Source organism: Staurois parvus, unplaced genomic scaffold, assembly GCF_062004578.1.
Source record: "Staurois parvus isolate SC_StPar_1 unplaced genomic scaffold, SC_StPar_1.0 ptg003233l, whole genome shotgun sequence".
Lineage (NCBI taxonomy): Eukaryota > Metazoa > Chordata > Amphibia > Anura > Ranidae > Staurois > Staurois parvus.
This window is the reverse complement of record NW_028321029.1, coordinates 1-24,589: the sequence shown is the minus strand read 5'-3', so window position 1 is coordinate 24,589 and position 24,589 is coordinate 1. Positions and strand designations below refer to the sequence as shown.

Sequence of the window (24,589 nt, the reverse complement as noted above, 5' to 3'; positions counted from 1 at the left end):
CTGCCCACCCTCAGGGGGACACGGTCATTGCTTTGGTCAGACACTCTGATGAATCCTATAAGACGTTATTGAATATTATTCGCATGCAGCGCGTATGCCGGGTCTGTAACGTGCGTTCTGTGCGCAGGAATCTGAACGATGAAAGTCCGCTGGGCATAAGAAGAATCTTGTCGCAGTCCACCGACTCCTTGAACATGAGGAACCGGACGCTGTCTGTGGAGTCCCTCATCGATGAAGGTAGGGGGTCGTAATTACTGGAAAGCTTACTATATTAAAGGTGAACTCCGGGCAAATATAAAAGACGCACATTAGAGCAGATCTGTATTCATTCCATCAACAAATGGTTTTGGAATCCAGGTGTAGCAATGGGATGCTGGATTTATGTGGGCCACATTATCCATCCTAACCGTGATCTGCCTTGGAGCTGCAGCCAGACACTCACCAACCCACCGGTACACAGTCAGCAAAGAGGTCTATTCTTTGCTTCCTAGACTGTTGCCTAGGGAAAGGAAGCCAGAAGAAGGCGGCAACTAGGAGCACAAGACCCTATCTGGGCCTAGAGTATCCCAACTGGCCTAAGGCAAAGGCCCAAACCAACTGGAAGGCAGCTGTCCATCTGGGTTTGCAGAATCTACACTGGCCTGTGTCAGAGACCTAACGTGGCCAAAAGATGACTTGTGCCAGACGTGCCTCAAGAATCTGAACTTGAGGCCAAGGAACCTAGAAGACAGTTGTCCATCTGGCCCTAAAGAAGTCTTGAAGATGTCTGCTGTGTGGAAGGATTTTTGCCGATGTTGTGGGCATTCTGCACCTAAGACAACCAAGCCATCTTTTATCTTCCTTGATGGTTCGTTGTGGACAACTGAGCCATCAAAGAACATAAAAGATGGTTCGGTTGCCTTAGGTTAGGGGTACAGAATGCCCTCAACATTGGCAAAAATCCCTCCACCCACCAGACATCTTTAAGACTTCTTTAGGTCCAGATGAACAACTGTCTTCTAGGTTCTTTGGTTCCAGATGGACAACTGTCTTCTAGGTTCTTTGGCCTCAAGTTCAGATTCTTGAGGCACGTCATCTTTAGGACACGTTAGGTCTCTGCCACAGGCCAGTGTAGATTCTGCAAACCCAGATGGGCAGCTGCCTTCCAGTTGGTGTGGGCCTTTGCCTTAGGCCAGTTGGGATGCTCTAGGCCCACATAGTATTCCTAGTTGCCTTCTTCTTCTGGCTTCCTTCCCCAGGCAACAGTGTAGGAAACAAAGAATAGACATCTGTGCTCACATCTTCATCAGGCAGAGCCAGAGAGGCAAAAATCCTTCTAGAAGAGGGTCTACAAATATTTTTCCCCTTCTCTGGTGCATATCATTGGCATAACCCCTCAGTGACTGGCTAAGGGTGGTCGCTCTTGAACACATGGGGCACTTAATGTGAGTACTAATTGGTACAGTGCCCAACCACAGGCTGCAGGCATTGGGGTTGGATGGTTCAGCTGTCCCTCCTAGGCGCACAAAAGGACGCACAGCAGCTAGGAGGCCCGGAGTGCAAGGGGTGTAACTATTCATGACCCAATACAATGAATATAGTCAGCACTACACTGCCGTAGGACGAAGAACTCAATGTCCTTGGGCTCAGGAGAAATCCAGCGAACACATATATCTTAAACAGAGCTCAGTCTGGCTTTGGCCTAGCTGCAAACTCTAAACTTTGCCAGGAGGCACTCCCTGACCTCGACTTATGACCATACTGCAATGCTGTACTTTCTTTGGCTGGAAGATGGGACTGGTTCAACCAGATCTGGTTGAACAGAAAATTTGCAAATTACGAAAGCTGTCCAAAGGACATTTTCAACACCTCTGACATTAAACCCTGTTTTTTTTCCCCCCCATGTCTCTACCACCCAACAGTTGAATTGCATTTTAAAAATGTCTGGATAAATGTTCAGTCTTTGTTGCCGGCTGTCACCAAGCCCCTCTTTGCTGTTTATCTGGAGCAGGTGCTGATGTCATCTACAGCCAGCTGATGAGTGATTTTGCCACGGACGAGAAGGAGTTCGAGGCAGATTCGTGGAGCTTAGCCGTGGATAATAATTACCTTCAGCAGCACAAGAAGGACGTCATGAAACGTCAGGACGTCATCTATGGTGAGTACAGGGAATTTGGTAGACTGGCCTACCGCATGTTCTCAGTCGGTCAAAGATGACCACCATTAGAAGTTTCATTAAGGAGGGTCTGTTGATCAGTGTTTTTCACCCAAGATTCATTCTTTTTTTTTTTTTTATTTCTAGTTGAATCTTGGGTGAAAACTTTGTTAAAACTTGTTTCATCTTCATAGAGCTCATCCAAACCGAGGTCCATCATGTCCGCACACTGAAGATCATGACCAACATTTTCCGGCAGGGGATGCTGGAGGACCTGCAGATGGACCCGGCCCTGGTGCAGAAGATGTTCCCGTGCGTGGACGAGATCAGCGACATTCACATTCGTTTCCTCATCCAACTGCTGGAGAGGCGCAAAGATTCTCTGGCTTCTGACAGCAACAAGAATTTTGTCATCAACAAGCTGGGAGACATTCTCATCAACCAGGTATTGGCCTTCAACCCTGATGGGTCACAAAGCCATGTATGAAGTGTTCTATGACACCCTAATTCATCACACTGCTCCAGGATAGCAACCTAGAGAAGGTTCATACGTTCCTATTACCAGGAAGTAGATGTTAGGTTGGTGTCCATGTCATACGTATGGGACAAGTGTAGAATACCCATCATTCTCCTGTACGGGAGCAACAGTGATAAGACCAATGAATGTACACTGAGGACCATCCTTGGTATTCTTACATTTCTTTATTGGCATGAGTTCTGAAGTTCAGGAGTTTAAATTCTTTGGCCAAAATTTACATACATTTTGGGTTTCATTTATCTACAGCTCAATTCTCGCCTTCCACAGCTGTGCAGAGGTCAGATTTAAAGCTTGATCCGTTTTAGAGGGTACCAGAAATTGTACAGCAGGACAACCAACTTCAGTACAGAGGTCTATTCTTTGGTTCCTAGACTATTGCATGTGGAAGGAAGCCAGAAGAAGAAGGCAACTAGGAACACAAGACCCCAACTGCCCTAAGGCAAAGGCCTAAACCAACTGGAAGGCAGCTGTCCATCTGGGTTTGCAGATCTACTCTGGCCTGTGGCAGAGACCTAACGTGTCCTAAAGATGACTTCTGCCAGACGTGCCTCAAGAATCTGAACACTGGAGGACAAAGAACCTAGAAGACAGTTGTCCATCTGGACCTAAAGACGTCTTGAAGATGTCTGCTGTGTGGAAGGATTTTTGCAGATGTTGTGGGCATTCTGTACCCCTAACCTAAAACAACCGAACCATCTTTTATCTTCTTTGATGGCTCGGTTGTCTTAGGTTAGGGGTACAGAATGCCCACAACGACCCATCAAAGAAGATAAAAGATGGCTCGGTTGTCTTAGGTTAGGGGTACAGAATGCCCACAACATCTGTAAAAATCCCTCCACACAGCTGACATCTTCAAGACTTCTTTAGGTCCAGATGAACAACTGTCTTCTAGGTTCTTTGGCCTCAAGTTCAGATTCTTGAGGCACATCTGGCACATGTCATCTTTAGGACACGTTCGGTCTCTGGGTTTGCAGAATCTACACTGGCATGTGGCAGGGACCAAACGTGTCCTAAAAATGACATGTGCCAGACGTGCCTCAAGAATCTGAACTTGAGGCCAAAAGACCTAGAAGAGAGCTTTCCATCTGGACCTAAAGAAGTCTTAAAGATATCTGCTGTGTGGAGGGATTTTTGCAGATGTTGTGGACATTCTGTACCCCTAACCTAAGACGACCAAACCATCTTTAATCTTCTTTGATGGCTCAGTTGTCTTAGGTTAGGGGTACAGAATGCCCACAACATCTGTAAAAATCCCTCCACACAGCAGACATCTTCAAGACTTCTTTAGGTCCAGATGAACAACTGTCTTCTAGGTTCTTTGGCCTCAAGTTCAGATTCTTGAGGCACGTCTGGCACATGTCATCTTTAGGACACGTTCGGTCTCTGGGTTTGCAAAATCTACACTTGCCTGTGGCAGAGGCCAAACGTGTCCTAAAGATGACATGTGCCAGACGTGCTTCAAGAATCTGAACTTGAGGCCATTTTGAGCTCATCCAAACCGAGGTCCCTCATGTCCGCACACTGAAGATCATGACCAACATTTTTCGCCTCTCCCAAGCAGATCAATTTATAGATAAATATACAGACAAAATAGAAAATAAAAAAGTCCCAAAGGGTATTATCCGGCCAAACATTTAACTCGTTGCTCCAGGAAAACCCCTAAATTGTAATCTGCCCCGGTGATGTTTTTAGGAAAGTTTTGACTCAAAGACCGACCTCTTGGAGCCAGTTTCTCATGGTGAAATGGAGGATTTAGACGTTTGTTGTGCTAAGTATAGAACATGCTGGAGTTGAAGATTTGTTTTGGGTGACTTTGTCTTCGTTGTAGTTTTCAGGGACCAATGCAGAGCACATGAAGAAGGCCTACACAGAGTTTTGCAGCCAGCATCATAAGGCCGTGAAGCTGTACAAGGAGCTCTTCTCCCGAGACAAGAAGTTCCAGCAGCTCATACGGGTGAGTTTTGTTGAGGGCTTGGGGGGGGGGGGGGTTTGAAGACTGAGGTGGCGGAACACATGTTCTGTTTCGTATTGACCTGACTTGGCCTTCCTATTCTTCTACAGAAAATGACCCGTTCCCAACTACTCCGCAGACACGGTGTGCCGGAGTGTATTCTACTGGTGACCCAGAGGATCACCAAGTACCCAGTTCTCATCGATCGGATACTTCAGAACTCCAAAGGTAGGCCGTGGGGGTTAGCTTTCAGGGGTTTTTTTGTTGCCAAAACCTAATCGAACAAGCTGAACTTAGAAGCTGAGGACCACCATGCAACCTGCACCAGGTTCTGAATGCTCCAGTTTTAGTAAATCTCTCCCAGTGTGTCTATATGTTCGTTGTGTGTCTGCTACAGACCATGATGTGGTAAAAGGGGATCAGTCCTCCCAGGACTGATAGTTTGGTGAATTATGGAGATTTTTGGGTTACGTTGCCGTGGAATCATGGCAGGGAGGTCTCGCTGTTGGAGCATATAGGAAGCCACCTATACCTAAAGTATCAGTTTTGGGTGGACTTGCCCTTTTTTTGTGTCTGCATATTGCGCTTGCTGCTGCCATATTGGCCTGCCCAAGATGTATCCACAGGGTGCATTAGTAGTGAAGGGTGTGGCTATACAGCTAAAAGCAAATTTCTCCAACTATTTTTTTCCTTTGACTCTCTTGTATGACCGAACAGAAAATGGTACATGTACAGTTTTTATAGAAATATATATATTTTTTTATTTTTATTTTTTAATTCACAAAATATAAGAATCTGGAAAGTAGTCAACTCTATCAATATAAACAGTGATAATAAGCCACATAAATATTAATAAAAAATATATATAAATGAAAAAAAATAATAAAAAAATTAATTAAAATAAAGAATATTTAAAAAAATATAAATAAAACAAAATTATGTGTGGAAAAACCCAAATTGTGATCTGAAAATGAATCTTCTAAATAAATCCAAAAAGTCACTAAAAAACATCCAGTGTCCAAAAAAATATATTTTTCTTATGTAGTGAACTGTCCAAAGATATGCCTAGTCATACACGCATATCTTTGGACAGTTCACTACATAAGAAAAATATATATTTTTTTTATATTTAGACGATTCATTTTCAGATCACAATTTGGGTTTTTGCACACATCATTTTGTTTTATTTATATTTTTTTTAATGTGTGCAAAAACCCAAATTGTGATCCAAAAATGAATCTTCTAAATAAATCCAAAAAGTCACTAAAAAACATTGAGTGTTCCAGTGTCCAAAAAAAAATATTTTTCTTATGTATTGAACTGTCCAAAGATATGCGTGTATGACTACGCATATCTTTGGACAGTTCACTACATAAGAAAAATATTTTTTTTTTATTTAGAAGATTCATTTTCAGATCACAATTTGGGTTTCTGCACACATAATTTTGTTTTATTTGGGTTTTTGCACACATTAAAAAAAATATAAATAAAACAAAATTATGTGTGCAGAAACCCAAATTGTGATCTGAAAATTAATCTTCTAAATAGAAAAAAATATATATATTTTTCTTATGCAGTGAACTGTCCAAAGATAAATGTGTATCACTACGCATATCTTTGGACAGTTCACTACATAAGAAAAATATATTTTTTTGGACACTGGAATTTTGTTGTATTTATATTTGTTTAATACTATTTATTTTTTTTTATTTATATATTTTTTTATTAATATTTATGTGGCTTATTATCACTGTTTGTATTGCTAGAGTTGACTATGTACTTTCCAGTTTCTTATATTTTGTGAATTAAAAAAATAAAAATCAAAAAAAATATATATTTCTATAAAAACTGTACATATACCATTTTCTGTTCAGTCATACAAGAGCGTCAATGTACAGTTTTTATAGAAATATATATTTTTTTATTTTTATTTTTTTAATTCACAAAAAATAAGAAAATGGAAAGTACATAGTCAACTCTATCAATATAAACAGTGATAATAAGCCACATAAATATTAATAAAAAAATATATAAATTAAAAAAAAAAATATTAAAAAAATATAAATACAACAACATTCCAGTGTCCAAAAAAATATATTTTTCTTATGTAGTGAACTGTCCAAAGATATGCGTAGTGATACACGCTTATCTTTGGACAGTTCACTGCATTAGAAAAATAAATATATTTTTTTTTATTTAGATGATTCATTTTCAGATCACAATTTGGGTTTCTGCACACATAATTTTGTTTTATTTATATTTTTTTTTAATGTGTGCAAAAACCCAAATAAAACAAAAATTATGTGTGCAGAAACCCAAATTGTGATCTGAAAATGAATCTTCTAAATAAAAAAAAAATATATATATTTTTCTTATGCAATGAACTGTCCAAAGATAAGCGTGTATCACTACGCATATCTTTGGACAGTTCACTACATAAGAAAAATATATTTATTTGGATACTGGATGTTTTTTAGTGACTTTTTAAATTTATGTAGAAGATTAATTTTCGGATCGCAATTTGGGTTTTTGCACACATTAAAAAAAAATATAAATTGTGATCCGAAAATTAATCTTCTACATAAATCCAAAAAGTCACTAAAAAACATCCAGTGTCCAAAAAAATATATTTTTCTTACGTAGTGAACTGTCCAAAGAAATGCGTAGTCATACACGCATATCTTTGGACAGTTCACTACATAAGAAAAATATATATTTTTTTTTATTTAGAAGATTCATTTTTGGATCACAATTTGGGTTTCTGCACACATCATTTTGTTTTATTTATATTTTTTTTAATGTGTGCAAAAACCCAAATTGTGATCCAAAAATGAATCTTCTAAATAAATCCAAAAAGTCACTAAAGAACATCCACTACATAAGAAAAATATATTTTTTTGGACACAATGTTTTTTAGTGACTTTTTGGATTTATTTTTTCAATGTGTGCAAAAACCCAAATTGTGATCAGAAAATGAATCTTCTAAATAAATCCAAAAAGTCACTAAAAAACATTGCGTCCAAAAAAATATATTTTTCTTATGTAGTGGATGTTTTTTAGTGACTTTTGGATTTATTTAGAAGATTCATTTTCGGATCACAATTTGGGTTTCTGCACACATAATTTTGTTTTATTTATATTTTTTTTAATGTGTGCAAAAACCCAAATTGTGATCCAAAAATGAATCTTCTAAATAAATCCAAAAAGTCACTAAAAAACATCCACTACATAAGAAAAATATATTTTTTTGGACACAATGTTTTTTAGTGACTTTTTGGATTTATTTTTTCAATGTGTGCAAAAACCCAAATTGTGATCAGAAAATGAATCTTCTAAATAAATCCAAAAAGTCACTAAAAAACATTGCGTCCAAAAAAATATATTTTTCTTACGTAGTGGATGTTCTTTAGTGACTTTTTGGATTTATTTAGAAGATTCATTTTCGGATCACAATTTGGGTTTTTGCACACATCATTTTGTTTTATTTATATTTTTTTTTTAATGTGTGCAAAAACCCAAATTGTGATCCGAAAATGAATCTTCTAAATAAATCCAAAAAGTCACTAAAGAACATCCACTACATAAGAAAAATATATTTTTTTGGACGCAATGTTTTTTAGTGACTTTTTGGATTTATTTAGAAGATTCATTTTCGGATCACAATTTGGTTTTTTTCACACATTAAAAAAATATAAATAAAACCAAATGATGTGTACAAAAACCCAAATTGTGATCTGAAAATGAATATTCTAAATAAAAAAATATATATATTTTTCTTATGTAATGAACTGTCCAAAGATATACGTGTATGACTACGCATATCTTTGGACAGTTCACTACATAAGAAAAATATATATTTTTTTTTATTTAGAAGATTAATTTTCATCTCACAATTTGGGTTTTTGCACGCATCGTTTGGTTTTACTTATATTTTTTCAATATTTTTTTATTTTAATTTTTTTTAATTATTTTTTCACATATATTTTTTTATTTTAATTTATTTTTTTATTATTTTTCACATATATATTTTTTTATTTTAATTTATTTTTTTATTATTTTTTCACATATATATTTTTTTATTTTAATTTTTTTTTTTATTATTTTTTCACATATATATTTTTTTATCAATATTTATATGGCTTATCATCACTGTTTGCACTTAGTGAGAAGGAGTGGTTTTTACACTACATAACTATCAATATATTTGTATATTTATAAATTTTCTCTGTAGGTGATGATGAGGAGCACCAGGATCTGGCGGCTTCCTTGACCCTGGTGAAGGAACTCATCTCCTCCATCGACCAGGACGTCTACCACTACGAGAAGAACCTGCGCCTGCAGGAGATCTACCAGAAAGTGGACAGCAAGTCAGCCGCCTTCGTCCAAGGCGATTATTGCTTCGGCAAAGAGGAGCTACTAAGACGGAAGCTCGTCCATGAAGGGTCCCTGCTGTGGAAGACTGCCGCTGGCCGTTTCAAAGGTACAAGGGGGGCTTGCGACGGAGGTGTAACCCTTGAGGCCAGCTTGGTCATGCTACGGTTTTCGCTGTGAACTAAAATAGTGCTGGTTTCCAGCCATCATCAATCCAGGTCAAAATTTTTAGTTCTTAGAAGGCCTATGACCTTCAAGTTAGAGAACGCTTGTTAGCGGCACAAACTGTCAGGAATTCTTTGAAAAGATTTAAAAAAAGAGCAGCAGAACCTCTATTGGGTTATTGGCAAGAAAAATACAAGGATTGTAGTCATTCCCTACTCCTTTTTTCCAAAATAAAAAATTGTGATATTGATTGTAGATCTTCTCTCACCCAGATGTCATCATGCTGCTAATGACAGATGTCCTGATTCTTCTCCAAGAAAAGGACCAAAAATACTACTTTCCAACCCTGGTAAGAGTTCATAAGACCACCTTCAATGACCCCATTGGAAGTCCTCCAGAGGGTCTTCTGATTGATCTTTGAAGAGATTTAGTTGATAACCAATTTTTCCTTCTCCCAATTTGTTGTAGGACAAGTCAGCCGTGATTTCATTACAAAACCTCATTGTCAGGGACATCGCCAATCAGGAGAAAGGGATGTTTCTGATCAGTGCTAAGCCTCCAGAGATGTATGAAGTTCACTCGGCCTCACGGGAGGAGAGGAACACATGGATGAAGGTCATTGCACAGTCAGTAAAAGTGTAAGTATGATTATCGAACAGAAGACTTGTATACTTTTAACCAAGAGGAATTGGAATGGGAGGCTAGATGGGTCCACCAGAATCAGAGGAGATACAGGTCCACCAGAATGGGAGGCTAGATGAGTCCACCAGGATCAGAGGAGATACAGGTCCACCAGAATGGGAGGCAATACGGGTCCACCAGAATCAGAGGAGATACAGGTCCACCAGAATGGGAGGCGATACAGGTCCACCAGAATGGGAGGCGATACAGGTCCACCAGAATCAGAAGAGATACAGGTCCACCACAATGGGAGGCGATACAGGTCCACCAGAATCAGAAGAGATACAGGTCCACCAGAATCAGAGGAGATACAGGTCCACCAGAATGGGAGGCTAGATGGGTCCACCAGGATCAGAGAAGATACAGGTCCACCAGGATCAGAAGATACAGGTCCACCAGAATGGGAGACAATACGGGTCCACCAGAATCAGAAGAGATACAGGTCCACCAGAATCAGAGGAGATACAGGTCCACCAGAATCAGAGGAGATACAGGTCCACCAGAATCAGAGGAGATACAGGTCCACCACAATGGGAGGCAATACGTGTCCACCAGAATCAGAGGAGATACAGGTCCACCAGAATGGAAGGCAATATGGGTGCAGCAGAATGAGAGGCTATACAGATCCCCAGTCAGCCAGTCTCTGAGATGCATTTAACGTCTTTTGACCTTTTTCTTTCCCTTCAGATGTCCAAAACGGGAGGAATTCCCTCTGATTGAAACTGAAGTGGAAGCCAAATTGAGGAAATTGAAAGGTAAGTGCTGTACTTCTTCTACATTGAAGGTGTCTAAAGCCAAAAACAAAAAATTGTAAAACTAGTTATTGTGGACATATAAGCTGAGTGTGAATCAAAACTCACAATCGTATATGGGGTTGTCACCTTTCGTCAAGCACCTGATGGTCTGTGAGAGCCAATTAAATTTGTGTACCATGCAGGGATATTAGAACTGGTGACCGAGTGCAGCCGGGTGGGAGGAAGCCTACAGGGCCATTCCCTAAGTGAATTTTGTTCGGTTTATGAGGAACGAGCAGAAACTCAAACAGTAAGGCCAGCTTAAAGGATAAGTTCACCGGTGGGACTTGTAACGTGTTCCCATACCCGCCACACCCCACCCTCCCTCTGACAGCACGGGGAGAAGTCACTATCTGTGGCCCACGTCACAGTGCCTACAAGTCTCAGCAGCCTTAGGGGCTGGCGGCTTGTAGTTCAGAATGATCACCCACGTTGCTGTGTTAGCTATTTAAAGCTTCTGGTCAGCAGATCTGCTTGGCCATACATCCCGTATGGCAAACAGATATTCTGACAGGTCTGCAGAAAACCAGCATGGCATCGGCCATCTACTGATAGCTGGTGCAATGCTTTACAGGTTCCAAAAAGTGAACTTCTCCTTTAAGTCAGGACACAGCTGCACCATGGTCAACTGATAAGAGTCTATGTCTACTCGCTTTGACCCACACACCCAAAAGACACTTGCACCATGCTCTTTGTATATGGTCATGGGTCAAGGGCCAAAGTCAACATTATGAATGCAGAGAAAACCCATCTTAGTGAAATGTGGTTGGATTACCGCCTTCCATTGCTTGAACCATTGATGGTCTTATTACTGCCAACTCTTAAAGTGCCTTGGAAGAGCAATTTGGGATGTGGAGCACCTTAAAAGCTGTAAGGCCACTGAAGCTATGGACATTTTCAGTAGTGCCAAAGAACCATCCTCTTCCTATAGAGCAGTAGATCCCAATCGCAGCATAAAAGATGGAGAATACGATTGGATGTGGAAGGTGGCCATTTTTTTTTTCTTTCTCTCCCCCCCCCCCCTATACCTGTGGTTTGGACTTTAACCGTTGTGTCTGCTCTCTGGCAGAGGTCATACAGCAGAGGGACACAGAGGTGGCGACCATCCTGGAGGAGAAGGTGACGCTGTTTTCAAAGGTGCTACAACTGCAGGCAGGAGAGGACGCTCCAGTCATGGGGAACACCCGCAAACTGTTCCGGACAGAATCAACAGACAGCTACCGCGGGGAGAAACTCATCAATGAGGCCATCAAAGAAGGTGAGACACCTGGAAGAGGAATGAGAATTAGAGCTTCAGCTACTAGTCACACCAGTCTCTGCATCTGAGGAGCTTACACTCTAATGTCCCCTCCCCCACAGTTCCATCAGTCTCTGTACCAGAGGAGCTTACACTCTGTCCCCTCCCCCACAGTCCCATCAGTCTCTGTACCAGAGGAGCTTACACTCTAATGTCCCCTCCCCCACAGTCCCATCAGTCTCTGTACCAGAGGAGCTTACACTCTAATGTCCCCTCACAGTCACGCACTATCATTATTATACATTTATATAGCTCTGACATATACCGCAGCGCTGTACAGAAAACACTGAGCCAGTCCCATCAGTCTCTGTACCAGAGGAGCTTACACTCTAATGTCCCCTCCCCCACAGTCCCATCAGTCTCTGCACCAGAGGAGCTTACACTCTAACGTCCCCTCTCCATAGTCACATGAGTCTCTGTACCAGAGGAGCTTACGCTCTAATGTCCCCTCCCCCGCAGTCCCATCAGTCTCTGTACCAGAGGAGCTTACACTCTAATGTCCCCTCCCCCCACAGTCACATTAGTCTCTGTACCAGAGGAGCTGACGCTCTAATGTCCCCTCCCCCACAGTCCCATCAGTCTCTGTACCTGAGGAGCTTACACTCTAATGTCCCCTCCCCCCACAGTCCCATCAGTCTCTGTACCTGAGGCGCTTATACACTCATGTCCCTTCCCCCACAGTCCCATCGGTCTTTGCACCAGAGGAGCTGACACTCTCATGTCCCCTCCCCCACAGTCTCATCGGTCTCTGCACCAGAGGAGCTTACAATCTAATATTGCCCTGCCCACAGTCACAAACTATTGTTAATATACAGTTGTATGGCTCTGACATATACCGCAGTGCTGTACAGAGAAATACTGAAACGGTCACATTGTTCTCTGCAGCAGAGGAGCTTACACTCTATCATTTCTGTGTGTTGTGCATTAGCAGTAGATGTAGCACTGACTGTCCTCTGTTTTCCTCCCACAGTGGAAGCCTTGAAGGACGTCATTATAACGATCGGAAACGAGCAGCCGCTTACAGTCGATCACAATCACACGTCTGTCCCATCCAGTAACCCCACACGTGAGTGCCGAGCAGAGGGTACTGCTCCCTGTTTTTCCCCATCTCGAGGGCTATGTCAGCCAATTGGTTGAGTCTTAGTACATGTCCCTCTCTAACAAATGTCATACCAGGGGGGAGAAATTCTCAACTTTTGTAATTAGTTTTTATTACCCGCTTTGTTCTTGGTGTCCAATAGTATATTGTCTAATAAAAATATCGTAGCCCACAAGGGCATCCTATTAAATTAAAGCTGTAGTACACATCTATCAAGGAAAAGGTGGAACGAAATGTCTCACCCGGGGGGTGTCTAGATGTGGCCATTCCGCCACAGCAGAAGCAGTTTGGGGTCTATGGAAAGTCACCAGGGAAGTGCAGGTACAGATGCATCTATGGAATGCCCTTTGTGACACTGGTGGTGGTGGAAGCCCAGGGCCATCATCAGGGGACATTTCCTAATACTAGTAAGGCTAGTGGTTTTAGGAAAACTTTGTTCTGGGAATTTGTTCATTGACCCTAATAGGTCTTCTCTTTCTTGACAGATGGTGACTCGAGCAGTGTGAATGGAGCCCTGGACAAGGACGAGGACCAGAAGGTGAGGCATGGACAGCGGCAACCCACCAATGATGGTCATGGGAAATCCAAAAGTTGTCACCAGAATATGGAAATTTTTCAACACCTCTTTAGCTGACAACAAAGGAGAATTCCTCTCACTTCCTGTTCTGGGGGTGTAGATATGGTTCCCCTGCCAGAGCGTCTGCTAGCGTGGACAAGGGTTGCAAACGCCTTACAATGCCTGTGGGCAAACCACAACAGAGCGGCTGAGACTGTAAGATGTGATGGAGCAGCCAAGAGTCCTCCACAGCTGAGGAAGACTGTATAATGGGGGGGGGGTCAGCAACTGGTCCACCATAGCCATGCTACTGCCTGCATCTGCCCCTGCCTGCCACACAGAGTTGGGTCCTGCTCTGCAGGTCAGTTTGCCCACACACGTCTAGTGCTTTGTCTGTGGCTCCCCGTACCATAGATTGGCTGATGGGGAAGCAGGGCCAGGCATGGTGGACGCTGGGGAGGATGTTGGACTCCACTTGGCCACTGGTGACCCCAATAAAGGACAATAATTCTAAAATTCTGCATTACCCAAACCAGCCTGGCCACCTTCTTCTGCTTTCCCTGAGACAGTGACAGGTCCTGAATGTGGGGGGGTGTCCCTAGTGTAGGATGGAAGCTAGTGTTAACTGACCTCTGACAACCCCCAACCCCCCCCCCCATACAGGGGATCCAAAAAAAAAAAAGATTTGGGGGTTTTATTAAAAATCTTCCATTCTATTTCTACAGGACCGGAACGGCAATCAGCTGCAGAATAAGAGCCCTCAGGAGGTGAGAGCCACGTTTTAGGGGCCAAACTGGCACCAGCATTTTATTCCGACCTAAACCTGGTTTTTATGTGACATGTACCTGGGCCTTGTACTTTAAAGAGACCCTGTCACCAGACCGTTCAATTTAACAATTTTCCCAAAAGACTACACAGTAGGTGCAGTTAATATATGTTATGAGTGTTATTTAGGCCTCATTCACACGGATGTAGTACAGCATACCCTCAGGCAAGGGCCTTGTGCGCCTACACAGGTGGTCCGTGCAACCCCATGCTGGTGGTCCTATTCGTTGGGATAAAGCAGCCGCACCAACACAGCCACTGCTCCCAATTTGACAGCCGAGTGGGTGCGTGTCCCCAAACGCAGACAGCTGCATGCAGGGATCTGCTCCACTGTCATACTGGGAGTAACGGCTGTGTCCACGCAGCCGCTTTGCCCCAATTGACATGAATGGGACCACCTATGCAAGCATACCAGGTCCTTGAATGGGTGTATGCTGTAATACGCCCCCTATGAACAAACGTCCCTAAGCTCCAAGATGGACTCATCTTGGATGTAATATCAACAGCCCCAGCAGACGCACAGCTGTCACTCAAGTGACACTCTATAGCAGCCATTCTCAACTAGGCTTCCATGACACCCTAGGGTTCTTCCAGAGGTCATTGAGCTGTGGTTGATTGACCTTCCATTTGATGGTTCCTGCATAATTGTGGGTGGATCTACCACCACATGGAGTCAGCAGCATGACACCAATGTACGAGAACATTCTTCCCACTGACCGCCAACGTAAGGGACATTCTGACTGCCAACGTGAGAGACATCCTTTCCCCTGACCGCCAACGTAAGGGACATTCTGACCCCCAACTTGAGAGGCATCCTATCACCTGACCGCCAACGGGAGGGGCATTCTTCCCCCTGACCGCCAACGCGAGGGGCATTCTTCCCCCTGACCGCCAATGTGAGGGGCATTCTTCCCCCTGCCCCCCAACGCGAGGGGCATTCTTCCCCCTGCCCCCCAACGCGAGGGGCATTCTTCCCGCTGGTCCCCAACATGAGGGGCATTCTTGCCCCTGACCCCCAATGTGTGGGGCATTCTTCCCCCTGGTGGTTCTTGCATAATTCTGGGTCCTCCACCGCATGGAGTCAGCAGCATGACACCAATGTTGGAGAACATTCTACCCCCTGACCGCCAACGTGAGAGGCATTCTTCCCACTGACCGCCAACGTGAGGAACATCCTTCCCGCTGACCGCCAACGTGAGGAACATCCTTCCCCCTGACCGTCAACGTGAGAGGTATTTTTCCCCCTGACCCCCAATGTGAGGGGCATTCTTCCCCCTGACCCCCAATGTGAGGGGCATTCTTCCCCCTGACCCCCAACATGAGAGGCATTCTTCCCCCTGACTGCCACCGTAAGGAACATACTTTCCCCCTGACCCCCCAACCCCCAACGTAAGGAACATACTTTCCCACTGACCGAGGTTAATTTTTGCTGTGGTTCCCTAAGACCTAAAAATAAATACAAGGGTTCCTCTGTGGTGAGAAGGTTGAGAAAAGCTGTTCTATGTAGCTGCCAGGGAGGAATGAAGGGAAATACAATAAAGGCTATATAGGGAGGGGAGGAGCTGGGCCAGCACAGACAGTAATTAGACATTCCCAGGAGAGGGGCTATGACATGCAAGGAGAGGGCTGTGCTATGACTACTCTTCTTGAAGTAGTCAGATTTGCTTTAATGGAATGTCTGTCCCTGCAGCTACACATACTCATCCACATTTCACTACCCCATGGTGGTGCTCCTTTAAGTAACTCCCACATGGTGGTGCTCCTTTAAGTAACTATGTATTTTTAAAAAATGTGTTGAGTAAAGCTCTTTTTATGTTTCAGGAGGCTCTGCAAAGGATCTCCAACTTGTACAGCTTGTTGCATGGACTCCAGGTGAGTGGACACACTCATAGCTGGCCTCCAGCTGCTGAGGAACTACAATGTTCAGCATGCCAGCCCATGGGAGTTGTAGTCCCTTAAAAGCAAAACTCCAGCCAAAGTTTTTATTGCTGAGACTGAAGTCGTGATTGAGGAGTCAGCAGTGCCCTCTCCCCCCCCCCCCCCCCCCCCCCCCCCCCCGACGGCCGGGTGCTGACAGTAACATCTCCCTCTCTTCGGCAGGTGGTGGTGGCCCAGCAGGACAGTCTGTTGAGTCTACAGATCCCAGACAACACGGACAAGAAAGACAACTTGAACCGCACCGACAAGAAAGAGAACCTGTCCCGCACCAACTCCCGCGACCTGTCCGTAGTCGAGCCCTTATCCAAGAGCATGGACAAGTCTGGCACCGAGCTGACCCTTCTCCAGCGACAGCACACCCTGCTGCAAGAGGAGCTGCGCCGCTGCAGGCGACAGTGCGAGGAGCGGGTGCAGGAGGCAGGAACCTTGGAGGCGCGGCTCAGAGAGAGCGAGCAGATGCGGAACAGACTGGAGCGGGAGCTGGAGGAGGGGAAGAAGCAGCTGGCCTCCCTGCACAAAGGCAACGGGGTGACTGATATTGGCAGAAGTCCGAGAGGGACCGACCCAAGACGGCGAAGTCTGCCAGCCGGAGACGCCCTGTACCAAACCTTCACTCCTCCCCAGGTACGTGCCGGACACGATCGCCATTCTGACCGACCTGATGTATTAGTCCAGTACATCCCTGTTAAGGACAAACAGTCCCACAGATGGTCATTACTGACTTTGCCCGTCTTGTTTCTGCTCAGATAAACCATGACCGCCGATCCCTGGCTACCGTGGATGGCCCGATCCCCATCATCACCTTACAGGAGGACTCTGACCTGAAAGACGACTTCAGCGACCTCACCGAGCTGGAGAGGCTTCCAGAGACCGTAGACACAGAGTCCTCAGAGGAAGAGGGAGGAGGGCCGCCAACGTCACCATCAGGCACGCGAGGTGAGTGGGGGAAATGTGTGAAAACATTTAAAGAATAATAGAAATTCGAGCAAACGTGTAAATCAAATCTTTTACCTTGCTTCTACTGACCCATGAGCGTTCTACTGCTCAACGAGATGGAAGGTTCTAACTCTTGCTATTATTAAGTGTGACCTCCTTATGTAGAGTTCCTTTTTAGTTTCTGTTCAGCCCGACACCTATCAGACAGCAAAGTAGAGGAAAGCTCCACCCTAGGGACATGGACAGTGTCAGGGCAGGGCTGTGGAACGGACAGGTAGGCCTAGTGGCAGGGTAACGCACTGGCTGACGACAACCACCACCAACAGACCGAAGTCCCTCAGGGCGCGGAGTCCAAGTCCCAGGCTGCCCTTCACCAGGGCCCCTGATGGTGGGGATTGACTTGACGCAGCCAGGAACCAGGTCGCGGCCCCCGAGACACCCCGGCTGTGGTAATGGCCGCCGCCAATGGCATGTAGCTGGTGAGAATGACAATAGCGTAGTCAGGCAAGCTGGGTCAACAACAACGGGACAAAACAGTACAGAACAGTAGACAGAGAATCACAGGTCACGGGCCGGGTTCAGCAACGGAAGGTCAGATCGAAGGAAAACACAGAGAATGGTCTAGTCACAAGCCGAGTCAAATACCAGAAGAGTCATGAGCATATACACAGAGCTGTAGCAAGACAAAGACACAAGTGCAAAGAGCATGTGTGGATCACAGGCTTATATGTACTCAGCCACACCCCTCTGGAGGATGGACCTCAGAGACCTGAAGGCATAAAAGCTTCCCACCATGCTCAGCATAAATCCAAGATGGATGCCAGCACATGGAGTAGCATAACCTCTGGGAAAAGGTAGGACCTTGACAGACAGCCACAACCATCTAGAGCATTGGTCACCAGATGTGGTCCTTTGCTTGCTTTTATATGGCCCTTGGGGCAATATTTTATCCACTGATATTTTATTGCTACTGACATCGGAACCTTGTGTAGTCCCAGTGGCCCCCCTAAAGTCTGAAGGCCCTTTTGTTTAGAAACCCTTGCTCTAGAGGTTCCCCACTCGACTCAAAACTAGAAACATTTTGCAGCTGTTGGGCATTAATTGATGTCTATAAAGGTTCTCACTTATACCATGACCTGGCTACATGATACCATTGCTAGATGTACCATGACCTGCATATCTAGTAGTAGTTAATCACAGTCAACGGGACTTGTTCTGTAAAGCTGAAGATGTTTCGTAGTTTCTCCAAGCCACTTCAATTGAGCAGCAGGAAATATTTCCAAACATTGATATCCATGGAAGTAGCACCAACACCTTGATCCAAGCACCATGGAATATGTAGATGTTGAAGGTCTAAGAATAGGCTGTGTGAAAGTTGCATGTTCCTATCCTTGGAGTCATTAAGTTTGCAGTTGTTTTTCATTCACATGGTGAAGGTAAGGATTGATGTTAAAAGGTCATTTATATGTGGAAGATGGATGGTGTTGAAGACTCCCATCCCTACTGAATAATGGTCACTCTAGTTTGATGTAGATGGCCTCTTCTGAACCTCCAAAATCTGTCCTCGAAAAAAAAGTGTCCCTTTTTCTTAAGGCATACAAAGACTGACTTGTAGCCTGTGGAATTTACTAGCCTAGATTGGGCCATTTCTTGGTTGTGAGTTCTTCTTTTCTCAATATTCAGGTCTTGGTAGAGGTAGTGTGATGTGGGATACAAAGTTACCTCACTTGTGTTTGGGTGTTGTGTCTTCTGGATATACAAGCTTCTGTTTCAGTGTATTAATGGGCTTGAAGAACAAGGGATGTAATGTTGGGTAAAGATCCTGCTGATACTCCTAAGCAATACACAGAAGCTTGGACATCCAGAAGACCCAACACCTATTCATATGTGAGGTATACTGGTATGTGTAGTGCAATGAAGTGGAGGGATGCAGAGACCTGTACATTGGGAAGACCAACACCCTTTCAAAAATATCCCAATATAGCAAAAACCTGTACATTGGAGACACCGACACACTAATAGACAATGGCCCAACATTGTGGAGACCAACACTGGTATGTTGGAATATTGTGGAGAGGATGTTGGGCCATTGTCGGGAAGGTGTTGGTCTCCACAATGTTGGGCCATTGTCTATTAGTGTGTCGGTCTCTCCAATGTGCTGGTCTTTGGTATGTTGGAATATTGTGGAGAGGATGTTGGTCTCCCCAAAGACCTGTACATTGGAGAGACCGACACACTAATAGACAATGGCCCAACATTGTGAAGACCAACACCTTCCCGACAATGGCCCAACATTGTGAAGACCAACACTTTCCCGACAATGGCCCAACATTGTGGAGACCCGCCAATAACCCAACATTGGGGAGACCCAACACCTTCCCGACAATGGCCCAACATTGGGGAGACCAACATCCTCTCAACAATATCCCAACATAGCAAAGACCTGTACATTGGAGAGACCTGACACACTAATCGACAATGGCCCAACATTGTGGAGACCAACACCTTCCCCACAATGGCCCAACACTGGGGAGACCAACACCTTCCCGACAATGGCCCAACACTGTGGGGACCAACACCTTCCCGACAATGGCCCAACACTGTGGGGACCAACACCTTCCCGACAATGGCCCAACACTGTGGAGACCAACACCTTCCCGACAATGGCCCAACACTGTGGAGACCAACACCTTCCCGAAAAATGGCCCAACACTGTGGAGACCAACACCTTCCCGACAATGGCCCAACACTATGGAGACCAACACCTTCCCGACAATGGCCCAACATAGCAAAGACCTGTACATTGGGAAGACTTCCATGTTGGATCATTGTCAAGAGTGTGTCTAAGACCTGTACACATGCTCTTGACAATATCCCAACATAACAAGAACCTGTACATTGTTGAGACAGACACACTTTTGAAAACAGCCCGCCATTACTTGTACACTGGGAAGGCCAACACCCTCTCAAAAATTTCAAAACATGGCAAATACCTGTGCATTGGGGAGACCGACCCATTCTCAACAATGGTCCAATGTAAAAAACCTAATTCTACAAGTCAAGACTCAAAAGAATGTCCATTTTCCTTAAAGTGTTAGAAAACTGCTGAGGACACAGAGGTCACATTTTGAACAGAGAGGATAGCTGGTTAGTAGGAGGAATGAAAGCGGCCATCTACATCCAACTGGAACAATCATCCACGCCATCTGTCTTCCACAAACCATGTGGACTTTAGGATTCACATATATGCAGACTCCCTCACACTAAGGATGGGATTATGTAACTAGAGCAGGGTGGTTCCACAACTTTCACACCTCCCATCCTGTTCTTGGACAAACAATATCTGCTTTGACACATTCTATGGCGATTGGATGAAGGGGGTCTGTGTGGATATAAATGCCGAGTGGCTGATACTTATTAGAACTGAAGAATTCGCTTGGTGAAGATAGTAATTGCCTTCAACATTACAGAACAAGTCCATTTGAATGTGACCATGAATTGATGTCTGAAGGTTCTCATTGCTCCAGGTCATGGTACATCTAGTAGTCTGTCACATTGAACTGGACTTGGTCTGTAATGTTGAAGACACTTCCTAGCCCCTTCTTCAGTTCTATGGAGCATCAGGAAGATACACCATTTATATGCACACAGGTAGCACCAACACTTTCATCGAATCCCCATGGATGTTGTAGATGTCGATTATCTAAGAACAAGCTGAGAGGTGTGAATATTCACATCTCTGGCATCAGGAAGTTTGCAGTTAGTCAATAATTCACAGGGCTGAAGGTATGAAAGGGTAGAGATGTTAAAAACTGCATTATATATGGATGACCAATGGTGTAGAAAGCCTCCACCTCTGTTCAGTGATGGTTGCTTTATGTGCTCCTCACTGTCCATGAAAGAATGTCCCTCTACTTTAAGGTGTAAGAAGACTGATGCATGGCCCATAGAATTTACCAGCCAAGAGTGGGCCATTCCTTGGTAGTTTTCTCCTCCCAATGTTCAAGTCTTTGTATTCCACACCACACTAAGTTGCTCCACTTGTGTTTGGGTGTTGGGTCTTCTGTATGTACAGGCTTCTGTTTCAGCGAATTGCTGGGCTTGACGATCTTGGGATGTGATGTTGAGTAAAGATCCTGTTGATCATTCTAAGCAGTATGCTGAGACAGAAGCTTGTACATCCAGAGGACCCAACACCCAAACACAAGTGAAGGAAGTTGGTATGTGTACTGGAGGATGCAAAGACATGTTCACTGGGGAGACCGACACCCTCTCAACAATGGCCCAACATTGGGGAGACTGCTATGTTGGGCCATTGTTGAGAGGGTGTCAGTCTCCCCAATGTTGGGCCATTGTCGAGAGGGTGTCGGTCCGCCAATGTACAGTTCTTTGACACCCTCTCGATAATGGCCCAGCATAGCAAAGACCTGTACATTGGGGAGACTGCTATGCTGGGCCATTATCGAGGGGGTGTCAAAGACCTGTACATTGGGGAGACTGCTATGCTGGGCCATTATCGAGGGGGTGTCAAAGACCTGTACATTGGGGAGACTGGCACCCTCTCAACAATGGCCCAACATAGCAAAGACCCATACATTGGGGAGACCGACACCCTCTTGACAATAGCCCAACATTGGGGAGACTGCTATGTTGGGTCATTGTTGAGAGGATGTCAGTCTCCCCAATGTTGGGCTATTGACGAGAGGGTGTTGGACACCTTCTCAACAATGGCCCAACATAGCAAAGACCTGTACATTGGGGAGATTGACACCCTCTCAAAAATGGGCCAACATGGCAGTCTCCCCAATGTTGGGCTATTGTCGAGAGGGTGTCAGTCTCCCCAATGTACAAGTCTTTGCTATGCTGGGCCATTATCAAGAGGGTGTCAAATACCTGTACATTTGGGAGACCGACACCCTCTCGACAATAGCCCAAAATAGGGGGGGGACTGACACCCTCTCAACAATGGGCCAACATAGCAGTCTCCCCAATGTTGGGCTATTGTCGAGAGGGTGTCAGTCTCCCCAATGTTGGGCTATTGACGAGAGGGTGTCGGACACCTTCTCAACAATGGCCCAACATAGCAAAGACCTGTACATTGGGGAGATTGACACCCTCTCAAAAATGGGCCAACATGGCAGTCTCCCCAATGTTGGGCTATTGTCGAGAGGGTGTCAGTCTCCCCAATGTACAAGTCTTTGCTATGCTGGGCCATTATCAAGAGGGTGTCAAATACCTGTACATTTGGGAGACCGACACCCTCTCGACAATAGCCCAAAATAGGGGGGGGACTGACACCCTCTCAGCAATGGGCCCACATAGTCTCCCCAATGTTGGGCTATTGTCGAGAGGGTGTCGGTCTCCCCAATGTAAAGGTCTTTGCTATGTTGGGCCATTGTTGAGAGGGTGTCGGTCTCCCCAATGTACAGGTCTTTGACACCCTCTCGATAATGGCCCAGCATAGCAAAGACCTTTACATTGCGGAGACCGAAACCCTCTCGATAATAGCCCAACATTGGGGAGACTGACACTCTCTCAAAAATGGCCCAACATAGTCTCCCGAATGTTGGGCTATTGTCGAGAGGGTATTGGTCTCCCCAATGTGCAGCTCTTTGAAACCCTCTCAACAGTGGCCCAACATAGCAAAGACCTGTACATTGGGGAGACCGACACCCTCTCAACAATAGCCCAACATTGGGAAGACTGCTGTGTTTGGCCATTGTTGAGAGGGTGTCAGTCTCCCCAATGTACAGCTCTGCTATGTTGGGCCATTGTCGAGAGGGTGTCCTACACCCTCTCGACAATGGCCCAACATAGCAAAGACCTGTACATTGGGGAGACTGCTATGCTGGGCTATTATCGAGAGGGTGTCAAAGACCTGTACATTGGGGAGACCAAGAGCCTCTCAAAAACGGCCCAACAGAGGACCAAATTCTACAGGTCAAAACTCAGCAGTCTTCCACACTTAAAAGGACATTCTTTTGAGGACACCGAGGTCACATCTTGAACAGAGTGGACAACTGGTTAGTAGGACCCACTCTTAATAGAACAGTCATCCCTGAAGGGGAGGGGGCCTTCAACACCATCTGTCTTCCACAAGCCATGTGGATTGAAAGATTACCATGTCTGCAGACTCCCCCCACAGACTCCCCCCACAACCAAAGGATGGGATTAGGTAACTAGAACAAGGTGTTTCCACAACTTTACCACCTCCCTTGTGTTCTTGGACAATCAACATCTGCTTTGACACATTCCTTGGTGATTGGATGAAGGTGTCTGTCTGGGTTCCTGAAGCACATTAGAAACTAGGAAAGGTCTTCAACATTACAGGGTGAGTCCAGTTGACCTTGACCAACCGACCAACCTACCAACACCGCTTGGTGATACCCCTCTGTTGTCCAGCATGTTCTCACACCTTGTGTCTGACCTTCCCCAGAATTCCAGAGAATGCAGGACATTCCGGAGGAGGCGGAGAGCACGCAAGACCTGAAAGACGCGGAAACCGGATCGTCGGAGAGCTGATCCGCGTCAGAAGATGGCCGCCACTGAGAACACAAGACGGACGCGCTGCTCCACCTGGAAGCCCCCCAGCCGAGCAGTGAGAAGAGAGCTGACTGTTAGCGGAGAGATTTCCTCTCTTCCTTCCCAAAAACATTCTGTAGAAAGGAGAGGAAAAAAAAAATTCCTCATCTCAATAAACGGACCAACCAGACGGTTTCTTATAGGGCTGTGTGCGACTGTTCCACGGACGCAACTTATACACCGATGGTGAGCCGGGGGAGGGGAGACGCAAAAATCGAAGTCATTATTCTCAAACGTGACGCAATGCAAATTAGCGGCGGAATCGAGCCGTGACCTTTTTTTTTTTTTTTTTTTTTTTTACTAGTGAAATGAATTGTTTGCCAAATATGAAAACTTTAGAATTCCGCCGCAAAACGCACTTGAAAGGAGTTCCCTGATTGGTACATAGGTTAGCGTCCAGCCATGAAAAAAAACGAGACAAGATATCGAACTACAAGTCTCATCATCCATTTCAGGACAGAAAGGTCTGCGGGGGGGTCCTTCAGATTGGCGCTCAATGTCTTTTAGGGGTGGGGGGGGGTTGTCCTTGTCAGGAAATGATGGTGGGGGGATTGGGCTCTGCCTGTGCAGCGACACTGCCGCCCGGTGGCAGGAACTGTGTACTGCAGAGCGTGATATCCGTCAAAGCGTAGAGAAGACGGCGAAAGCGTTCTGAAGGTCACCTGGTTGACTTTTTAAAGGACGGGCGCGCTTTAAGACACCGACGGGCGCGCTTTAAGACA

At 44.9% G+C, this 24,589-nt stretch overlaps 1 protein-coding gene across 1 annotated transcript in view; it reads left to right on the top strand.

Annotated features, from left to right (window-relative positions):
• ARHGEF2 (Rho/Rac guanine nucleotide exchange factor 2) overlaps nt 1-24,009 on the top strand; it is a 41,575-nt gene extending 17,566 nt beyond the window's left edge. The window contains exons 6-22 of the mRNA XM_089667386.1: nt 128-237; nt 1,991-2,137; nt 2,329-2,579; nt 4,501-4,626; nt 4,734-4,851; nt 8,855-9,103; nt 9,432-9,508; nt 9,628-9,797; nt 10,528-10,595; nt 11,704-11,892; nt 12,902-12,997; nt 13,516-13,568; nt 14,312-14,353; nt 16,233-16,283; nt 16,512-16,973; nt 17,096-17,285; nt 23,722-24,009. Of these exons, the coding sequence (XP_089523512.1) occupies nt 128-237; nt 1,991-2,137; nt 2,329-2,579; nt 4,501-4,626; nt 4,734-4,851; nt 8,855-9,103; nt 9,432-9,508; nt 9,628-9,797; nt 10,528-10,595; nt 11,704-11,892; nt 12,902-12,997; nt 13,516-13,568; nt 14,312-14,353; nt 16,233-16,283; nt 16,512-16,973; nt 17,096-17,285; nt 23,722-23,807 (2,485 nt within the window). The 3' untranslated portion in view covers nt 23,808-24,009. The remainder of the gene's footprint in view (nt 1-127; nt 238-1,990; nt 2,138-2,328; nt 2,580-4,500; nt 4,627-4,733; nt 4,852-8,854; nt 9,104-9,431; nt 9,509-9,627; nt 9,798-10,527; nt 10,596-11,703; nt 11,893-12,901; nt 12,998-13,515; nt 13,569-14,311; nt 14,354-16,232; nt 16,284-16,511; nt 16,974-17,095; nt 17,286-23,721) is intronic.
• Nucleotides 24,010-24,589: the final 580 nt, after the last annotated feature.